This window comes from Pleuronectes platessa, chromosome 15 (assembly GCF_947347685.1).
Source record: "Pleuronectes platessa chromosome 15, fPlePla1.1, whole genome shotgun sequence".
Taxonomy (NCBI): Eukaryota; Metazoa; Chordata; class Actinopteri; order Pleuronectiformes; family Pleuronectidae; genus Pleuronectes; species Pleuronectes platessa.
In genome coordinates this window covers 20,338,112-20,360,686 of record NC_070640.1, presented here as the reverse complement: position 1 = coordinate 20,360,686, position 22,575 = coordinate 20,338,112, and the positions used below count along the sequence as shown (strand labels likewise).

The 22,575-nt window shown below is 45.6% G+C and overlaps 1 protein-coding gene across 1 annotated transcript in view; it reads right to left on the bottom strand.

Moving 5' to 3' along the window:
- Positions 1 to 362: 362 nt before the first annotated feature.
- The window catches only part of auts2a (activator of transcription and developmental regulator AUTS2 a), a 298,958-nt gene continuing 276,745 nt past the window's right edge, over positions 363 to 22,575 (bottom strand). The window contains exons 7-19 of the mRNA XM_053442311.1: positions 12,784 to 13,348; positions 11,164 to 11,456; positions 9,535 to 9,773; positions 8,491 to 8,535; positions 7,204 to 7,299; positions 7,031 to 7,102; positions 6,663 to 6,692; positions 6,252 to 6,323; positions 5,366 to 5,507; positions 4,085 to 4,165; positions 3,916 to 3,999; positions 3,151 to 3,400; positions 363 to 2,930 (exon numbers count right to left, since the gene is read on the bottom strand). Of these exons, the coding sequence (XP_053298286.1) occupies positions 1,706 to 2,930; positions 3,151 to 3,400; positions 3,916 to 3,999; positions 4,085 to 4,165; positions 5,366 to 5,507; positions 6,252 to 6,323; positions 6,663 to 6,692; positions 7,031 to 7,102; positions 7,204 to 7,299; positions 8,491 to 8,535; positions 9,535 to 9,773; positions 11,164 to 11,456; positions 12,784 to 13,348 (3,194 nt within the window). The 3' untranslated portion in view covers positions 363 to 1,705. The remainder of the gene's footprint in view (positions 2,931 to 3,150; positions 3,401 to 3,915; positions 4,000 to 4,084; positions 4,166 to 5,365; positions 5,508 to 6,251; positions 6,324 to 6,662; positions 6,693 to 7,030; positions 7,103 to 7,203; positions 7,300 to 8,490; positions 8,536 to 9,534; positions 9,774 to 11,163; positions 11,457 to 12,783; positions 13,349 to 22,575) is intronic.

The following is a 22,575-nucleotide window of genomic DNA, read 5'->3' as shown; positions in this document are numbered from 1 at the left end:
ATGTGTGTCAGTATCCAGCTGATGTGATGTTTCTGCAGTTTTTACTGTTACAAAGTAATCTTGTTGTAAATCAGCACCTGCTGCCACAGCAGAGATTTTTCATCTTCTGGCTCTTTGGGCGATTGATGACCTGCTCAGACTGTATCAAGTGGCAAAATCTTTAAAGCTACTTTATAACTGCCCAATCAATAGCACTTAAAATATTTATGAGGCTGGTGTGAGTTGTACTCGAGGTAGTTTATCCTCCATGGGATTGTAATGCTGAAAGTCATTAAGTGTGTAATCGTGTAGAGTCGGAAAGAAATATAGCCTGTTTACTCAGTTCAGTGCATGTAGGTGGAGCAATAAAAGCAAAGACAGGATAAGTACACATTTTTTAATAACATGGCACAATTTACATAACACAAGTTTAAATGAGGAGCATGCTGAAGATTCAGTCGCTTCATTTTTTCTCATTTTTGTACATGATCTAGAAAGACTTCATTTTTTCCCCCTGTACATGGTAAACAGCAAAAAAATGTTCTCATTTAACAATCTTTTTGAAATACGCATCAACTAACCACTATGGCTCCGGTGGACATTTTTATGTTGGATTAAAAAACACTGCACAACATGATATCACAGAGTTTGAAGCGCACAACTAAACCTTCAGTGGACTACTAAAATAGATCTCTGCTCATTAGAAACAAACTGTCCTTTGTCAGACTTGCTTTTTTGTCTTTTGATTTTGAAGGTACAACAACTTAGGAAAGCACTTTGATACACTTTGAACAGAACCTATTTCCAAAACATGTACTTTACACTCCGTCAATAGGGCTCATGTGGTGTCATGGTGTTTAATGTGCTGCATTCTCCCCAGAACAAGACTGGTGGTAACTGACGTAGAGAAGAGTAGGATAAAAAAGTACCTTAACATTTGTGCTGCTGGCTTTTAACGTTAGAAATCATTTGAGATGCAATTCTTCCCCTACCTGTTTCTAGGATTGTCAACACAATTCATCATAGTCGTGACAGTATTTTTTCGAAACGTAACCTTTTCCAAATTGTGTGGATCAGTTAAAGCTCATCTCTGGCTGCAGCGACCCAGTGTTTGAGTCTGAGTTGTTGAGAGAATACAGCTCTTGGTCAGTCATTGGTGCACCGTCTGTGGTGGTGAGAAGGCCGGCTTTCAGGAAGGGAGCCCGGACATTAGTTGCATAGTTGAATATGGGGTCTCTGGTACAATGCTAATCAGCTGTGTCAACCAAAAGAAACTAAAGACATGGCAAAAAGCACATTCTGAATCACTGCCTTAATACTCCTCTGTGTACATATGATCAAAGTAAAGCTTTCAAAACACCCTTTTGCATATTTGTACCATGATTTTTAATCCATACAGAGTGAGCACAGCGACTGTACATATTATCTACACACTTTGCTGTCAGTGCTAAAGTACCTGTACATTCCAAATTTGTTCAGCACAAGAAGTGACACAAAAAGCTGGAGCAAACTGAGGAAAAATCTTAAAAATGTATTTTTTTGTTCCATGAATATTGTCTCTTTGTAGTTTTATACAAAAACAATTCATCGTGCGGGCGTGTCTCTGCCCGCATAAGTTATTCACAGCTATATTACAGTCTTGCTTTGCCCAAAGCTAAGTGCTTGGTGTGAGTTCAGTGTTAATGAGGCACAGGGCTGAAGGGGTTTGAGTCTGCTGAAGCTCAGCTCACCGTGCCTCAATGTCTTTGTGAGGCGGCCTGTCTCTGATATCTGTGGCCAGGGGAGTAGTCCGTCTGGGTGAGCCAGGCCTGGCACCCAACGTGGGGATGAGTGGAGGCGGGGCACTCAGCGAGGCCGTGGGTGGTGTTTTGTTGAGGATACCATTCTGATGGGCCGCTACTGCTGCAGCCGAGGGGCTGACTCTGGAGAAGTGCATGCCTGGAAGTCCAGGGGCCATGAGGCCATGGGCTGGGTGGGGGAGGTGACCCTCAAGGGCAGGATGGTGCATTGCGTGGTGGAGGCGACCATGCTCATAGTCCTCTCTGAGCATGTTGAGGCGGTCGCGCTCCTCCAGATGTGCGCGTTCATGCTCCCTCCTCTGCTCCAGGGCCAGAGGGTGGATGTGGTCACGATTAAAGTCATGGGGCTCACGGTCCCTGTAGGAGCGCTCAGCCTCGTAGAGACGTGGCGCTGCTAGGCGGTGCAGAGGGTCATTTCTTAGAAGCAGTTCTCTGGCCAAAGGGTCCCGTCTGTGAATGTCCAGGCCCCTGTAGGGGTCCCGCATTGGGTCCCAGTGGAAGGCAGGATAGGGGAACCTGTCTGCTCCTGGGATGGGACTAATACCCATGAAGGGTGCCACCATTCGAGTTCTGTCCAGACTGCTGATGCTGTTCATGGGATGGACACCAGCCATGCCCATGTGCATGGGCATGGAGGAGGGAGGGTGGAGGTTTTGTGTGTTGGGTGCCTGTAGCGGGTGCTCACTTAGCCTCTCTGTAGCTCCATCCTGTTCCTCCTTCCTCTCCTCCTTCACTTTCACTTCAATGTTTTTCTTCTGGTGCTCATATGGCAGCTCTATCTTCTTCTCAAGGACCTCTCTGCTCAGGCCGCTGTTTGGACGTTCTAGGCTGGTCTGCCGGATGTAGGGTGACGTTGTCCCCCTGTTGGGCACTTTGTCCTCTGAAACTCGGCTGTCAAGGATGACAGGTGTGTCCTTGTCACTGTGCTGGCTGTCTTTGAGCTTGTGGTCATCTGTGCCATTGTCTTTCCAGGACTCTGAGTGGTCCCTCTCCCTGTCTTTTGCCTTGTTCTCTTTTTCCCTCTGAGGTTCTCCAGAAGCTGGGGGCAGATGGTTCCTGTGGTGCTCAGGAGGCCGATTGTGGCCAACGAGGTTAATGGAGTTTACAGGGACTGGTGATGGATGGCTCAGCTGACGCTTCTCTACAGAGTCCCTAGAAATATAAACAAAGTTCCACTATCAGTACCTGTGGCTTTTGTTCAGAAAAAACAAATCAACTCTTTAAATTTGTATTCCACTAAAAACTACAAATCATTGCAAAAAAATCCAAAAGTATAGTCCATTGTATCTTCCAGTGTTTTTGGAGTGAAATAAACAGGAGTAATGGTGGTATGATCACTTTTGACAGCTACGTTCTACTGTACTTGACTCACCTGTCCTTGTCATCCTTACTGACTGAGTCTCTCTTGTCAGAGTCTCGGTCTCTCTCATGGGAGCTGACTGAGGCGCTCCTCTCAGAGTCTCCGGGTTTCAGCCAGGGTGGCGGTGTTGGGAAGGAGGGTGGGGTACGGTGGAGACGGTTCCACGGCTCCTGGTGGCCACTGTTACTGCTGCTGTTGAAGTGCTGCTGTGCATTGGGGCCATCTTTATGGCCGAACACTGAGTTGGCCGCTGCTAGGGATTCAGCACGTGGAAAAAAAAAGGACACAAGTTAAATGCGTATCACCACATCTTATTCTGGTGTGTCAATGTTATTCTATTCTTCTGGTGATTTGAATAATATTTACTGAAACTGAAATCATTTTAGAAACAACCATTAGACTAACAGTAAAGCTGTTTTCAGACATGACCTCTGGGTGAAATCCTATGAATTGGCTACAGAGTTTTTCAAGAGTTTACCCAGAGACAGCCCCCCTACCCCGTCAACTGTTCTTATCACCACAAACTCTCTAGACATCTTTGTCGGTGTCTTCTACGCGTCTTCTTCACTGCTTGATCACAGAGAGAGAATCTTTTTTTTTTTATTATTGCGTCCGTCACGTTAGGAGCGCCATCAAACCCTACAGACTTTATACTAGGAGGCCAGGTGAATAAAGTCGGTAGAAACTGCAGAGGATCTGCAGAGTTCAGTGCATGTCTGAAAGCAGCTAGAGTAAAAAGTATAATTAACAACAATAGTTCATGAAGCCAAAACTCACTTAGTGCTGGATTTCCCAGTCCTCCAAAAGCAGATGAACTGAGAGTTCCCAGTCCTCCAAAGGATGGTGGTCTGGGGAAAGGTTCTAGTGGGAGACACATCACATACAATCAGTATCTCCATTTTCATCTTTCAGAATGAGACAGAAGAACTGAACTGGGTCGTCTTACCTAAGTGAGATGCCGGGGCGAGGAAGTTTCCAGGATGGTGGGCTGGATGGCCGAAGGGACCTGCAGATGGGTGGTTGGGACCTGAGGAGGCAGAGAGAAGGTTATCATGAGAACATCCATGACTTCCTGACTGTGATATTAAGATAGATATTTGTTGAATTGTCATTAAAGTTTATTCGTGAGCCTTTTTCCTAATAAACAACCCATTTCACAGTTTGCCCTGTAGAGGGCAGTGACATATCGGATTTTCATCTGTAACATGGCATTAACAATGACTGTATAATGATGGATGACATGAAGGCTCCCCAACATCCAAAACATCTTGAGTGCCCTCTGGTGGTTGACTGCAGTAAACGTCATAAGTAATACCCTCTCCATATTAGCAGATGGGATGAAAGACTTTGATTTCAGGTTATTTTTATTAGGGACATATATAATTAACTCTTTAACCAATAACCGGCAGTATTTATTTTTGAACAATTAATACTGATTTAATCAGACTCACAGTCTTTCAACAGACTTGCCTCAGAGCTCGTCAACATGTTATTTCTGAATAAAACCAGCAGACCCACTTTCCACTAGGCTGAGGACTGATATAGACCTGTTATAGAGTTTATTATTGTGATTGTACATCAAACATGCCCACAGTCGACACTGATGTGCACTGGAGTGACTGTATGCCCATCATGGGAAAGTCCACAACTAAAACACAATGTGATGCTGAGGTCTGTCTGCCTGTCTGACTGCAGAGGAAGTAACAATCTTTGGACTGATCCCAGTGCAGCTGATGACCTCTCTGACTGTGACAGTCCATGTCTACTGAAGTGCATTCCAGGTCCAAACGGGACGAAGTCCACTTACTTTTGTGATTCCCTGACTGTTAATCTAGTGCCGACAGCAGGTCAAATCTTTCATATGTCTGTGACCTAATTGCAGAGCAAATGCTAGTATTCTAAATTAAGAGCATTGGCTATTCTATCAGACACATGTGAAACTACCTTGTTTGAGGATGACCACAAGATGCAGTTGAAAGCTCTAGAAAAACCTGCAAGCTACTACTTGAGTTTAAAGTTAAAATAGTTTTGGCCACAATGACTGAAGGGAGATGCATTAAAAAGACATTGTCACTATTGTTCTGATGTTGCAGATAAATTCTGTTGCACTGGTGACAGACGATCATGTGAACAGACAACATCTTCAGTCTGAACACCAAGAAATGATGGACGGCTAATGTAGTAAAGCATCAATCAATCTCTCTACCCGGAGATCAGACCCACTCACCTGCAGCGGAGAAAAGCGTAGCTGGGCGTGCCAGGTCGTTGGGGTGATGGATGGCGCCGAACAGGCCAGGGCCTGGAGGTCGACTCAGGAACTCATGTTTGAGGCCAAAGTCAAGCTTGTGAGGATCGACCTGCATCTGCTGCTGGAAGACGCCAGAGCAACACAGAGAAAAACGTAAAACACTGCTGGAAACCTATTATTAGTTATTAACAGTGCAAAGGAATGTGAATCTAATGTGAAGCACATTACAGTAAGTGACTACTGTGGAAGCTGGGCTCAAGAACACATACTGCAGTCGTCTGGCTGCCAGGTTCCTTAATAGACCCATCATTATAACCTCATTATGATTATGGTTACGACTACAGAAACCAGTGATTAAATTAGTTATCATTTTAATCATTCAAAGAAGTGACAGAGAAACAGTAGGGTTACTATCAGAGAGTAGGTCAGCTTCTGTCTTCACAATATGAAGCAATTATTCAGAATTATAGTTGATGTACTGATGCAGCCAAATTCTCAAGATTTTTCCAGTTGATGAGGTCGAGTTGTTTTTAAAATCCATACTTCAATAATTCTGCGACAGTTTTAGTGTGTATTGTGTACAAACACTAAGTCAGTGTGCACACTAACAACATGTGCAAGGTGAGTGAGTCACCATTTATTTTGTAATTGCTGGGATTATTTTGATTATGATTTTGTGCTAATTGTGTAAACTGATTTGGATAAATAAAGGTTTTTGGACATGATTTAAATTTCCCCTGAAGTTTCAAACCAGGCCTCAAATAGTCTCTCTATAACTTTAAGTTAGTGTGTAGAATAATAATGCAACACATCTAAGTTTAGATTAAGTACAATGCATAGAAGGAGGTGTCAGATGAGTCCTCACCTTGACTTTCTGCTGGTGGTGGTATATCTGCCAGGCAGTGTGGACATGCATGGCGCACCACTTCCCTGGTTTCTGTAAACACAAGACAAAAAACACGTCATGAAACATATTTGGAGAGACAGTCAAGCACTGTTTAAATTAAACAATCAGCCTTTCTTGACATGTCATAGCAGAATAGGTGTTATCTGATAACATGAGTGATGCCTCTGTTCAGTGCACAACACCAATGTCAAAATGTCTGCTGTGAATAAGGCCTGACTGCGCTCCTGTATGCAGACGATAAATAAACTAGTACTCAGCCTCCAAGTGCAGCGCTCATTTCATTAAAGACACTGTTTACTGCATTAGTAAAAACCCTTTAGGGCACCATGGTTATATTGTGTGTGTGTGTTGGGTGGAGTGAGCACTCACCCTGTGGATGGGCCGAAATGGATCCGTTAGCTACAGGAGAGAGGGGGAGAAAAAAGAGGTTGAGTTATTTTAGTCCCTGTTTAGTATTTGTTATGAACAAAAGGTAACATTTTTCTTTATTCCTGAAAAACGTCATTTTAATTAACAAACAGTGTAAAACGTGTTTTTTTCTGAATCCAAATCACAAACATAGCAGCTGAAGAGGCAGGAACACAAACAGTCTGTGTTGACTACAGACTAAGTGCAGATGAGTTCTTTATAGTAACATAAGTTGACAACCTTCGCCTGATGACACTTATGCAACACATACAGAGTCGGGGTTACCTCTGCGTTGGGAGTGTTGTGTGTTAGTGTGCATGTGCTCTTACCCTGGGGTCCTTCTGTAAGAATGTGTGTGGGACGGCTCCTGGTCTTGTGGACACATCCAGTGGATTAGAGGTCTATAGATCACCAGGCACAGATGGAAACAATATTGTTAGTAAATAGCTTCTATTTTCAGTTTGTCTATCTTGAGTTGAGAGGATGTGGGCGTGTGCTTTACCTTGGGCTGAAAGGCGCCCTGCAGCGAGCCAAAGGGCCCGGTCGGAGGGATGACAGGGGGCAGGCCAGACATGGCCGGTGGGTATGAGTGAAAGAGCTGAGGGAGAGAAGAGGGAGAGGAGGCGTGAGGATGGTTCAGTCTTACAGTGAATTCCATGCAACAGGAATTCATGAGGAGGAGGAAATGCAACAACAAACAAGTTCTAATGACGGATGAGCAACATTCAATCAGACTTTTCTAATGGGTTAGAGTTACAATGATTGCCTACATGTTTCACATACTGCGGTTAATAAAATATTTCCAGTTCATTCCCAGTGGATTTAACTAAGGGAAATCATCCTTTGATATGAAAACTAGAATGTTGTAATACAAGCAAAATGCATGTAAACCAAACAAGTGCTCAAGGCTTCCATAATTTCATCCAAAGGAAAATCAGAAATGTAATAAACTCCTCTGTGTAATTGCTCCTGTCTGTCACATTAACGTTAGTGGGAATAGAGAATGTTTTTCATTCTTAACTTGCGTGTCTTTATTCATGGATGCTGCAGTAAAATTATATAAAGCCCGGAGGAGTTGTAAGAATCTCTGGAGGCCGTGGTGGAAGGTTTAAAATACAACTTTCCCTGAGCTTCATGTTTTAAGACATCACTATGTTAATAGAGAGGGAAAAGCTTCAGGGTATTTGCTGCTGCCATAATAAGAGCGAGGGAATACAGAGAATCACAAATGAAGTGCTTAAAAACAAACAAGCAGCGCTGTGTAACATCTGTGTGACCCTGGGTTGAGATGCATATACATTTATCTCAGCTCTGAAGGACAGTTTGACGAAAAAGCTTTCTTATGCAGAAACACACAGCAGGTGGGTGGAAGCTTCAAACATGGTAGGAGAGTGGGGACCGATGGAAGTCGCCTTTAGTAAATAATAATGAGCCAGCCACTGCTGTTTGCAGACGATGGCAATTGAAGAGTAGTAAGCAGGACAAAGATGTAGTATTCCTCTGGCAATAACGCAGTCTGCTCTGTTAAGCAGCCAGAGTCCCCGTCTGTACTCATTTCTATGCACAATCATTTCATCATTAGATGCATTCACAATAAATCTTGTGCTACCAGGCCAAAGAAAACAGCAAAGTTTCATTAATCACAACAATTGCTGAGGCTGAGCCTGCGGGGGGAAATGATGCAGCTCGGATGCTAACAGTGTCTATTAAGATGCAGAACAACAGTTTCATGGAATCTAACACACATACACACACAGCAACAGACATGTCTGCAGACGGGAAAACTCACGCTGTGTCTGTAGAAGGGGTCAACTTTCGTTGGGTATTTTTCAAACTGTTGGAGAAATTAAACAAACGTGTAGAGAAGACATGAAAACCTCCACATGTTTACTGTCACTGGTTGTTCAGGGTCATTTCAGGCCAACACATAAGACATCACTCACTGTGTTTTATATCTTAGAACATGCTAACAGATTGAGATTATGATTAAAGGTCCACGATCTCCGAGATCAAAGTTCAAACACTTCCTAAGCCAGACCGTTTTCATCCTCCTCTTTCCGTGATCATCTCAAGACCTTGTAAACTAGCGTGGGCTCTGTGTCTCATTTGGTCTCGTTTTAGTGCAGCACAGGCTCGGAGTGAATATTTCCCCAGTCAAGACTAAACACTGCAGCCATAAAGAGGCTTTTTATGGCCTCATTAGCTGTCAGAGGCCCTCGCCATGCTGCCTTTGAGGTATCATCAGAGCCAAGCAGCCAGGCAGTGTGTGAGTGTGTGTGTGTGTGTGTGTGTTTGTGTGAGCCTTAGGACCAGCCACCCATTGCCTGTGGTCTCCCCCAACAAACAGCAGGGCTCTTAACACAAGGTATTTGCCAGTAATAAAAACCCCAAATGGGCCCAAATGATGTCATTAAATTCAGAATGAATTAAGTGTATTATGTTCTGAAAGCTGGCTCTGAAGTTAACATGCTTTGGGCGAGTTATTGCCAATTTAGAAAATAACTGCGTTCGAATCTCGAGACGATGCCAGAGAAAACACTAGAAAGGCTTTCTGGGAGAATAAAGGCATCATTGTGGTGTGGACGGACACACATGGTCATCATTGAGAGGCCGCCACAGAAACTCACAGTGTGCTGCTCACACACATGTCAAACTGTGTGAAATCTTCACTCTCCCTCCCACAGAGAGAAAACACTTTCAGGGACATGCCCGCCAACTCCTCTACACGTTTAAGTCATTATCAGAAGAAACTCTTTGGTTGTGGTAATGTTTATTTGAAGTCACCCCCCCCCCCCCCTCCAACCCAATACAGTAGTGTTCTACTTATCCTCACATTTCTGGTAGGGGTACGCACCATAGGCGGTGCTGGGGTGGGCATGATGGCGTGGGGGAAGGGCGTGAAGGTGTGCTGGTGGGTGTGCTGGTGGGTGTGTTGGTGCTGATGCTGGTGCTGATGCTGGTGCTGGTGGAACTCGGTGCGCAGGTAGGGGGGAGGGCCCAGCGAGGCGCCGCGGTCTGAGTTTTGGGAGGCCAGGAAACGGGTGTTGAGCTCCTGGCGCAGAAGTTCTTGCTCTGAAGTAGAAATAAGAGGACGGGATTAGAACTGGATTTGTTAATGAGGGGTTCACATATTTTTACACAACAGACTCTGAATATGCACTCAGTGACCTCAGAACCCATGATGTAAGGTTTTATCCCAGGGACCTCAATGTGGTTAGAATTGTGTTACTGTGGATTGTTTTTCTATTGGATCTTTGTTTAGGGTGAATATAAAAGTTTGTCTCATAAGGCTAAACAAAGTGTGAAATCCTCTGTCCTTAACCCGCAGCAAGAGGAATGAGAAACTACCAAAAAAACTTTTAACAGGGGAAAACTAGAGAGAATCACATGACAGGGATCCCAGAACGGACAGAGTGCAATAGATACCACGTGAGCACATCATCAAAAATACTATACTTACAACATTAATTACAAGAAACTGTTTTTTAGCTCAATGCTTAAAATATGTACACATAAGAAACGGTCTGATAGAGATGAGGGAGAAGTAATGATATATCTATAAAAAAGGAGAGACAAGCAGTAAATGAGTGTGATTATTAGCATGTCATTTTAAATCTCACCGCGGCTCGACATGATTAAAACTGACTGACTGCTGGAACTGTCAAATGTTGTGATTTGATACGCTTCAGCCCCTCTGAGAGAACGACATCTGTTGTTCTAATAACCTCTGCGCAGCCTGTGGAGAAAGAATGGATTTCAAGTAATCGCTGGCTTTTCTTCTAAATTCAACAGCGCCGGGCTTGAGAGATTATGTCTCCTCCAGTGTAACCTTATCCTTCCTATTCCACAGTGACTCACTACAATATTTTCTGCATTTCATTTCCAGCTTTATTGGTCTGGGAGTGGAGGTGGAATTTTCTCTTCATAAAAAATTTCATTAGTATCTTTTGAATAAAATCCAGCTCGCTCTGCTCCGTATTGACCAAATTGATTTCTCACACATGAGCCCCATTCGAGGTTCAAATGGAAGTTCTTGGAATGGCGCCCCCTCCTCCTCCCACACTGACCCTGACATTTAGCGTAGCAGCGCTGCATGGAAATGCGCACGGGGTCTGGAATCACTTTTAATATTTGGCCTGACTTGCTACTGGTGTGTGAGAATCGATCAATCAGAGCATGGCAGACTGAGCTTCAACTGTCCACACCACTATAAACACACCAAACGCCAGGCACATGCAGATCATTGTGGACTCTCTAAATAATGACCACAGTAACATTCTGTCTGTCCATCTGTCTCCTCATCTCAATCGCATTATAATCAAATGCTGCCTGTGTCTCGACTGTCCCCAGCAACAGTCCTATTGCAGCGACTGACTAAAATAAGTGTCAGTCAATGGACAGTCCTCTGCTACACCACTTGGGGGCGCTTTGGAGACATTTGCTGGCAGCCTGTGGTGGTTACCTGAATAGGCACTCCCAGCTGCAGGATGTCCAGGTGCTGGCAGAGTGCTAGAAGTCAATGGTGGTGGTGGAGGTAAGGCTGCTGGAGGAGCGAACATATTGGGGTGATGTGGGTGTGGCGAGGACTGCAAGGCAGGGGGGAAGCCGTGGGGGGTACTCTGGTTGGCAGCCAAGGGCAGGGGAAAGGTAGAGGCTGCTGCTGCCGCCGCGGGAGGGGGCGGGTGGTGGGGGAGGTGAAAGGAGGGACCAGGCGGCCCGTGGGGCTTGGAGCCTGGGGTGCTGCTTCTGCTGCTGCTGTAAAGAGAGTGTGAAAAGAAACGGGAGAGATTGGGAGAAGGAAGCCATGTTAAGTGAGGCGTGATATGTCAAAATTAACACTTGTTCCTCCACACCCCCTAATCTCCATCTGCTCCGACGTTCAATTCCCCGCACAGTGTTTTCACACCTCGACTGTCTCCTCGCTTGTGCTTCACAGAATTCAGGACAAACATGATTTGTGAAAACACCACATTCGCAGCACCCTCAGATGCAAATATAACACCACTGGCAAGCACAACAGAACGAGCATCTGTCTTTGAACAGCTTCTGTTAAGGCACTTCCTCCAGAGCCAGGTAGCGAGCATGTGCATCGGAAATGGGAATCGAGGGAGAGAGGGCGTGTATGCATGTGTAAGCAAACAGCCTTTTGTAGTGTGTGTGTGGGTTTTCCCTAGGGGCAGCCACAGAGCCTGCATCTCCACAGCTCTCCGTACTAAGCCTGAAAGCTCATTTGCGGGCTCGCTCTTTGCTGTGGGCCCCGGCACCCGCGATTACTCTCAGCGGGTGCCAGGTCCTGTTGGGGCTCTGCCAGACTGGCAGCGCTGGCACAGAGAGTGGGAGGCAAAGCCAAGTCCTGAGAGCCTGTGAAGAGCTGTTGTTGGGACTGAGTGGGTTCTGAAGGAGCCAGGTTGGAGTCCTGGAGTCTTTAATTAATGAAGCATCTCATAGGTCTCAATGCTTTCCCAAAGATATAGAACACAACAGATTAAAATTGGCCTTGAACTAGCTCTTGTTATTTTACATTTTTTAATCAAATTAAGTTGTTGTGAATGTAGTTGAATGCACCAAGAGGAGTTCTGCTACAGATTCTTTATAATGGACAAAATGACCATCTCTCTGAAGAACTGAACTCTATCTAGTCAAATGAACACGGCTATGAGCCCATTTTCCTCCTGTTTTGCACAAATAAAATATGTGCATGAGTGTGCTACTGATTCAAGGTTATACTAAACTATTGCATATGATTCCAGTATAACCGATGGGGGCTGGAAACTGCACTGACGACAATTTGGGTGGCTAATAAATCAGTGGCACTCAGGGAGCAGTGTGGCCCTTTTATTTCACTGTTATTAAACAGTTCTACTGTTTGGCTCAGGGACTTCCAGCTCTGCCTGATAGCAATTTACATGCTAATGAGCACCGTGCGGAAATCCAGCTCGAGAGATATTCTAGTGTTTTCATGTGTATGAATGTGGAAGTTGTGTCTGTACTGCATCGCCATGTATAATGAAACAAGACAATTGTTAGTGATAAACAGATAATTATCCCAGAACTGTGTGAGCCTGTGGGATTTGTGTCTTACCTGTGACCGTTGAGGTTAAGGCCGTTGTAGACAGACAGGGGCCGGGAGTGGCAGCGGGACGGGGGCCGGTGGGGCCCTGCCTGACTTGGATGCTGTTGGTGAGGGTGGTGAGTTGGGGGGGCAGGCGATGGAGGATGTGGGTGAAGGCTGGGCGTTGGTGATGGCCGGGGGTGAGACAGCAGTTCAGGCTGATGCTTGGGCCGGGGAGGGGGGGGCAGCGAGGGCTCTTGGCCCTGGGCGAGAGGCAGGGCTGCGGGCGTCTGAGGCCTGGGAAGAGCCTCTGAACGTGGGGGCGGTTGGGCTGCGGCCGGTGCCTGAGTTGGGCTTTTTGCCTGGCTCCAGTTGGGGGACAGGGGCAGGGGGATGGATGGCTGGGGCTGAGTCAGGGGAATGACTTGGGGGGGCAAAGGCTGATTGAGGCTGCTGGCTGCAGGGGCTTGTGGGTCCCTGCAGTTCTCCTGGCTCCGCTCTTGACTGCGCTCTAGGCCTGACACCTTGAGAAGGCCTGGGCCGTTAGGCTCCTGGCTGCCATTGGTGGAGAGCACATCAACGCCAAAATCTGGAACTGTGTAAAACAGAGAGAACAACAGTGTCAACAAAAACAGCATCTCCAGTAACAATTCTTAGTTTTCAAACTCAATGTTAAAATGAACACAAAGAGAAACACATTTTACACTTGACACCAGTCACGATCATGGCTTTCTATACATCAGAGGCTCAGCTCTACAGCTGTGAATAAGCACAATGTCCACCGGGATCAGTAAATTATCAGCAGATGAAATCCGCTTCAACACAGATGATGAACGTGAGCTGCCGGTCATTTGTGGACTCTTGTCTTTCTCTCTACCTTCTCCTCTGCAAACTGGCACAAATACATTATTTTCTTACTCGTCCTTCTCACAATGACAAACTGTGCTGGGTTTGCCGAGTTGCTGGCACGAGCATAAGTCCCTTCCTGAGCCTTTAGCACCATCCCCGGGGAGAAACTGAAATGTGTTTTTCTTGTTCTGTCTAAATCAGTTTGTATCGTACATAAGGTACATTCTCGAGGTTAAGTGTGTTTTTCTTTGGATGACAGAACCTTCACTTTCTACACAAATTCAGCATCGTTATGACTGCCACCCATCAGACTATGCATTTGCTGTGAACATTTGATGCTCACCACTAGTGTTTCTATTCCTCATGCTAACTAGCTTCAGATTGATGAATGTTAGCACATATTACAGGACTCATTAAGTCCCTTTTGCATGTACCGTGAAGGACGGCTGCAGAATTAGCTTGCTGTCTGATAAGGTGAGTATTAATTTTATGGACTTTGAATAATTACCAAATAAGAAATGACCTGCCATCAGAAGCCCTTGGTGGACTCCATTATGTCCAAAGTGTAAATTAACTAAAAGAATGAAAAACGGTTGCTGTACAATGTTGAAGTCACACAGAACAATAGCTAATAGGCCAGCCTGCTCCAGAGGCAGAGAGGCTCTAGGGGGATGACAGTGCATACATAGACTGTAATTAACTCTTCCATTGGCCGCAGGGGGGTTCAGGGGCAAGAGCGAGGGATCCTCCTACCCTCAGCCAAGCCGGCTAAATCCTTCACCTGCCAAAGAGGTGTAGATGGGGCCCAGTTCCCATGGGCTTAGACAGACACCTGCTCTGCAGAGCGGCAGCCTGTCACACTGACTTCCATCTCACTGACACACATACTCCCTCTAGACCAACTCCTGTGAGAGCAGGCTGAACTAAAAGGGCTAAAGGACAACCATTAGCATTAAAATGCTAAGTGAGGTATTAGCGGCCGCAGGTGCATGTGATATTGTACATAAGGGGTCAGAGGAGGTAATTCCTGATGCAAGATCACAATCAATATCAACAATCATCAGCTATTGACTTCTGCTCTGTGTGGGTGAGCTCACTGGGACATGTGCCAACCCGTCAGGAGAGGAAAACAAATTCACTTTACCAGGTTGAATGGTTTTTGTAGCAGTCTCTTTCCTGCCTTTGGCCAAGAACAATGATGAAAAGTATCATGCAAATACGCAGCGGCCTTCAGAGCTAACTAACCCTTACATAAAAACTATAATCTCGTCTCCGGCCGCCTGCACATGAGACATGTCCCTGTCCAGCTCTCACGTGCATCAATGAACAAGAAAGCCCAGCAGCCCTCAAATCCATCTGCCTCCTCCATGTCAGTCTTCTCCACTTACAAATGCTATTACCGGTCAAGAGAGACTGCTGCTGGCAACAACTTCCCCGCAGCAGACAGGAGAGAAGAAATCCCAATTCTCAAGTCTTCCGCTGCACCTCTGAGTCTCTGAGGTCCACGGCTTGTTTTGAGAATGTGCTAACGCGCTAAAAAGAAAGTGTCTATTCTGGTCATAATGAAGACTCCAGGGCCAGGCGGAGCGGGGAAGAAGAGAAGAGGAGTATACACCAGTTTCCCTCCCGTGAGGGTTCATTTGTCAGTCTTCTTCATCCCTGGAAACAAATAAGCGCAATTCCCTCTTGGTTTGCTTAAAATGTGGAGCCCTGCTGTTTCAGGAGCATTGTGTGGCTTCTAACTAGCACACACTGCTTGGTGAAGCGTTACAGAGGAGAATGAGGCCTGTGGGTGTGTGGGTTAGCTGAGGCAAAAGCGAGAGGCCAGATTTCAGAGGTAAATGGGGTATGGGAGGGTTTTGTGAGGGTCAGCCATGTGTGTGTGTGTATGTGTTGTGTATGCTGGAAAGCCAATTATTATGGGTGGTTGTCAGGGGACCCAGTGGAGGCTTAGGGGGATCACTCATTATCCCATGGTGAGCCATCTCCTACAGTTCACAGTGTAGTAGCTGCACACTCCACACTCATGGTTATAGCTACACTGCAGCATGTAATCATTAGATAGAGTCCAACTCTGACCTGACTGAATATGATGAAATCTCGAACATACATTTTTTATTAAAAACAACAATAAAACATCAGTTAAGAAACAGGTCAGTTGGGTCACTGGAGGGACCCATGTTGAGATCTTTGAAACAATCATTTTTACTGTGCTCTGCTGAGAAAGTGACAGGAGACGTGTGTCATTAGGTTTAATATGGTGCTTGGTCATTACTGCATCACGTTGGGGGATAAATTTGGCATATTGTGTTTCATTACCATCGCTAGATACGACCTGGGCTATATAAATGATTAACAAGTGAGAAACAACACAATCTTTAAAAAGCACAACTGGCAGCTCAGCACCTGCCCTTTTCAAAATACATTAGTGCCCTAGTCAAGCCAAACTATTTAGCTAATCTCTCTATTTTCCCTCCTCCGTCATGTGAGTGGGTGGTTACGACTACATCTGTGCTTGGAGACAAATTGCCATTGGGTCAACAGGCCTCTCTGACATCCTGGGCTTCTGTCCCTTGCTGTCAACCCTTCTGTCCTGTCCTCCTCAAAATAGCACCTCAACACATTCTAAACCCTCACACTCATTTATTGGATTTCATCCAGGCGGGGGTCACATAGCTCCAATCACACAAAACCAACAAGCTAACACATAGCAGCAACCATGAGACTGACAGCTGAGTTATGGCCACAGTGTGTACTTCACAGATATGTACTGAGCAGAGGTGAAATGCAGGGAAGGTTGAACATGTCATGCGGATACGGTTCTGAAGAGATGAGGCTGCAAAAGGCCAACGTACAGATCCTTTATTTCCTGTTAATTCACTCATGTTTCACGCTGACTGTCTGCGGGGATGGAAAAAGCATCATGTATGCAGTACGGTAGCGTGCACAGACCAAGGTAGAGAAATCTTCTGTATATGAGAAGCGTAAAAGTATTTTTGGTTCATTATGAAACTGTGGTGTAAATAACTAGAATGTGGCGGGCCGCCACCGGTGAGATAATTAATGTGAAACACTGCCTGCCTCATTTTGGAAAGAAGCAATACAACAGGTGGGATTCCAAACTGAATCGAAAGCAAAAGGTCAACAGTAATACATGGATACCGATAATCATTACTGGACGGTGGCAAACTTAAGGTGATGTCCACCAATCTTTTTATAGCAACACATCCGCGCCTGTGACCTTCGCCTGAAGACAAAACAGTACCAAATTAAGTAAGAGATAATTCCTACATCGACAGTCATTAACATCTCTATTTACAGCAACCAGACGAACCCGAGCAGGTTCAGAGTCACTGGACTGGAGGCTGTGAGGCTGCGACAGCTGTGTAACTGTTGAGCGCTTCTAGGAAACAGGTGCTTATGGTGAGGGAGGTAGGGAGCAAGGGAGGGGCAGGTCTGGAAGGAGGGCAGTCTGCCTGTGTACTTGGGGGCACGCGATGACGCAATGACCAGCAACCTGTGGGTGCTGATTGCAGGTCTGTCCTGTGCCAGTGTCATGCAGCAGTAAGACCCACGACTACCATCAGCTAGATGTTTAGCAGGTGTATTTTTTAACCATGTTCACCATTTTATTTGAGCACGATTGCTTGCTCACATTTGTTAACTATCACGGAGCAAAAAGTACAGCTGAGAATGACCATTCCCTTTGCAGCTATTTGGTCATAAAGAACTGGCCCAAAACATGTACCTGATGATGAAACGTGATTTTTAACAGTTATTGCAATACATCTTGTGTGGGAACATAATTGTAACAGATGTCATGAGAATTCATCAAATGTCAGCACATAGTACTGCTGACAGAAGTCATTCATATTCATCCTATGGGTACCATTGATATCTGTATCGGATTTCCTGGTAATCCATCTAATGGTGGTGATGACATATTACTTTACTCACCGGGTGAAACTGGGGCTAGCAGGTTAGCATGCTAAAGTCTATAGAAGTAGAAATGATGGCAATAGAGGCAAAACAAGTTATTCTCCGCTGCTGGAGACAGCTCTTAGTGGAATTAATGCTGAATGTCTCCACTACACATCTATTATTGGTAATAATGCCTGTAGCTAAAGCCACATAGAGCTCATTTTAAAATACTTAGTGTGCTGAACAAGGACTTGTTTCCCTCATTGGAATTTCTATTTCTATCATTGGTATGACTCAGTAAACATTAATAACAATCAGAGTCTCACTTGTGGACTGTGCATTCTGAAAATGACAGGTCTCCCGTTGTGGAGAATGTTTTAAGGGATATTTTTGCCTAGAGCGTCAGCCTGGAAACCATTTAGTCCCTGAAAAAAAGCTAAATAAATAAAGATAAACACTTCATACTCTACATATTTAGTTTGACAACAAAATTAGAGTAGTAATTGAAAAGCAAGTGATGACAGTGGTTTAAGCACCATGTGTTCCCCAAAGAGCTCTTTTGAGAGGGACCGGGCTGTTTATTTGTTCTTAATGAAGACTGCAGTCTTGTTAATGGTGCACATCTTTTAAAAGATATCCTTCCCACACAGAGGAGAACAATAAACAGGAGACTGCTAGTTTCTTTCAGCTTCCTCTCTGTGGTATCATCAGTTTTGCATGTTCATGAAAGCCACAGGTTGAACTCTGAGACCCATCAAGCCGATGTGCAGCAGCATCTGTCCTTTTTCTCTCCATGTTTTTCTGCCTTTACAAAAAACTGGCAATTATATTGGGTACAGATAAACATTATAATACAGTCTAGAACAACAGCCCTCCAGTGAATAAAATGCGTGTGAAACCTACAATGTTCTCACACTCAGGAGAGTCTGTCTTCCTCAGTGAAATACCCTGGGGTTCATATTAGTGGATGACATCTGGGCTTAACTCCCATGTCTGCAGGACTGGACGGTTTTCAGATCCCTAATGTTCAAATACAAGTGCCCATTAACCAAGGGATTAATTTCTTCATCTGCAGACACACAACCCCAAAATCTCAATTTTTTCCTGCTCTACTAAATGTACAGGGTCTCCAAATGTTTAAAAATGTAACATCGAATTGAAAAGCTAGGACTTGTGTTATTAGCTCAGAAACCTTCCAGGGAGATTTCGCCCTGATCTCATAGCCAAAGCCTCCAGAGAATCTCCAGTCCATTAGCTCGTCATCACTCCCTTCTTCAGCTCTGGAGAATTTAACAGCATTAGCTGCTCTCAGATCAGTAACACTGTGATACCCTTTTACGTCTCCGGAGTGTCGGAGCACCTCGCAGCAATGAGTTCACAGCACACAGGCATGCATGTTGGACGTGCCCCAGATGGGAGCTCAAGGCTCAGGGGGCCTGACAATGATTGACGCCTCCCTGCTGGTCCTCCCAGACTCTCCGTCATGTCAGCAACCCTCGAAAGCTACAGCCAGGGGGGGGTGTTGGGTTACACAGCCTGGACATCCTACTGTGTGGAGGGTCTTGGACTGGAGCTGTTTTATTAGTGCTAGACTCCCAGGGGTGGCTGGGGAAGGGGAGTGGGAAGCTAAACACAATTAAAGGAGGGGATTCGGGTGAGCAGGCCAACTATTCTGGCTGTGAGAGCATGACATGTGTAGTCTTTCAGTGAGAATACCACAGTGTGCTGATATCACCTCACAGTAACACAAACCGCAGCTTTAACAAGCACTGATTGAGCAAGAGGCCAAAAGCAGGCGGGCGGCAGGGGGAGAGTTGTGAAGCCGCCTCTCTTAACATCTATATTTCATGCCTGTCTCCTTTGGTCTATGAATTTTGCATTACAACTTGTAAAGCCAAAGTTAGTGCGTATGTAAATATAGTGTGTGTGTGTGTGTATGTGCAGCGATGTCATGCTGCACGGTGTGTGCAGCTCTCCACGCACACACAGCCCACATACAGCCCTGACTCCTATTATACGATAGACTATCTGTGGCTGTGATCTTCTGTGAAATGGTAGCAATCTTGGGTAATTGGGCTGAGTGAGCCACTGGATGTTCTGAGCTCTATTGACGGATGCAAGGCCATGAAGTGCGGCTGCCGGGCCACAGAGTACAAGCACTTACACATGTTTACAGTATGAGTGCAAGAGAGAAACGAAGGACAATCAAGAGTGACAGAATAGAGCACAAATGGAAAGAAACTGGCTCTGTCCTGTCTGTCCTACCTTTCTTAGTATCCATTCGTGCTCCTTTCATTCTCTGTCTGTTAGGCCAAGGTCTTCCGTCTTCTCTCTCTCATGTCATAACGAAGCCATTTACTATCAGAGAGCAGCAGCGACAACACTCTTTCACAGTAGCTCTGATTACAGGTGCTCCTGTGTTTGCTCTTAACTGCTTCTGCATCTCACTCCTACTCCTCCCTTCTCACTCCACCAGCATGTGGAAAATCTGCTGCCTTTCTGCTAAGACAGCTCCTAAGGCCTCAACTTTTGGACTGCCCCCCCTCGCCGCACCCCGAAAACACCATCACCATCTTCATGTGCACATGAGGATGTAGCAGTGGGGCCAGTGGTAGCAGAGTCTCATTTCCAGCTCTCCTTTAGAGAACAAATCTTTATATATCCCTGAGGGTGTGAGGTCAGGCTGGAGGGTCCGTAACGGGAGAAGAGCTGGTTCAGGGACTTGACGACAGGCATGCTGGCACAGGTGACCGCGAGAAGGGCTTGGTAGAAAGCCGGCTAAAGGGCCAGACTTTCACAGCTCGGGGCCTGTGCAGGGCAGCCCTCAGGGGGACACTTGTTGCCCAGGGCTGACAGATCCTCTGCAGGTTTGGCTGTCATGCCAAGGCTCACTGAGGCTTTAAAATAACAGCAGCGTGTAACGAGCAGCCGTCCAGTCCACAGCATTGGTCAGCACACACCATCACAGTGGTGTAAAACTAAACTCAGAGACAAGGCAGCTGTGGAACGAGCCAAACCGTTTGACCTCAAACATGTCACATGTACATAAGCCAGCTGATGTGACTCCTCAAAGGCCTTGATATCTCTACTAGTGATGAGTGAGAGATGGTCGGTGGCCAATGTAGATGTGTTGTGTTCATGTGGTTCCCTGGAGAGCAGTGCACAGTGACAGGGCTTCTGAGAGGCCCAGAGCATTGTACATCTCACCGTCTCTCCTCCTCACCCAGCCATGAACCTTCTCTGCCAGTTCAGCCTCGCAGCAGTGAGCATGTGTGCACATACCACTATCGATTTAGACAATAATTTGAGAACTGGGGTGAGAACACTATGCCGCCTGAGTCATTACAGTGTTATACATAAGCCATTTTCAGATATGGGATTAACAACACAGCAGGAGGATTCCCGCTCAGGTGCGTTCACAGCAACACAGAAGTTTTGGAAGCGTTCAGGGGAGGGGCCACATCAGGAGGCAGGATATATGTAGGGGCTGGCAGGAGAAACTCTAGAGAATGTCAAAAAAGAATCTGCAGTACAGTCTATGTCTGAAAGCAGTTTTTATCACTATGCTATGAGACCTACAGTTACAGTTTATCACTCTGGCCTACGTGTTATCAGCACATCATGGGACTTTTTACACACGTAAAACATAAAGGTGGCTTTCAAGAGTTCCCTTGTGAAAAAAAAAAGTTATGTTTAAATTTTGTGTTTGTCAAATAAAAGGTGTGTATCTTCCGTCATAGTATTTCTGTCATCATAAAACATTTACAACACCCGCGGCTGAAAGATCCTTTCCAAAACAGCGTCTGAAGACTGTGAACTACACTAAAGTGACAAATTACAGGTGGGGAAGAGTTTAGGTCATAGCAAAGATAAATACGCCTAAAAACTGCAGCAACATCTTAGAAAAAAGAGTGTCAGCGAAACTCAAGCCTTTCAAACAACACTGACTGCAGCATGTGTTTCTTGTCAGTCACTGTGGCAGCTTAGGGAAACAATAGACAATCGCCTCTTGAACCAACAGAGTACAAACACAGACATGCTTAAATCTCAATTACAGTCACATGCTCATAAAAAATCCACACCCGCTCATAAACACCTCAACTTTCTCTCTGACTCACTCACACACACACACACACACACACACACACACACACACACACACACACACACACACACACACACACACACACTTACACACTTACACACACACACTTACACACAACTCTACCAGTCAACAGGTCCAATGCCACCCTGGTTGAGATCAGTACTGCAGCTCTATGTCCTCTGGTTGAATCTGCTCTGTGTTGGCCTGTTCTCCATGAAGCCCTTTCAGTCTGTCAGCGAAACCAAGCGGACTGTACCAAGCCAGCCCATGGGGGGTGTTAGTTCATTGTACAGCTGGCTCCTCTGAGGTAATGGACAGCCTCGGCTCTCTCCCTCTTTCAAGACTCTCCAAATGCATCAAGGGGTGTTGACACTCTGCTCATCCATTGTGTCAAGTGGAAAAAGCTCTCTTTCATTCTCTGTTGTTCCTTCTCTTTCCTTTTCCCCTCCCTCTATTCAGCTAGGAGGCTCGGTAGCAGAGTAACTGTCTTGCAGCAATAAGGAGAGTGACAGCTTGAGCTGACACACTGACACCACTGTGATTTCATCAGGGAGATAGACGTGGAGGGCTGGAAAGAGAAATCTGTCCCCAGAGAGTCATCAGTCTGGGCCTCTTTCACTCTTTTTCAAATGGGGCCAACTGGTTTTACACACATCCACACTGCACATTCCTACTGCTCGCAAAGATCAGATTAAATGCAGCCTGTGCTGCGTATTAAAACTCATTCCACAGGGGTTACAACTTAAATGCATAGATCAAATGTCTGAAAAGCTGGAAAAGTGTCAATTTTCATGTAGCCGTTTCTAGTTGAAGTCTTCGTCGGCATTACAGAAGCTGCCTATGTGTCTACATGCATGCAAGCGATTCAAGTGCTGTCTCATTATGCCCTTGCTCAGGTTTCAATGCAGTTGGATTAGCGGAACATCCGAGGCAGAGTCAAAGCCGTT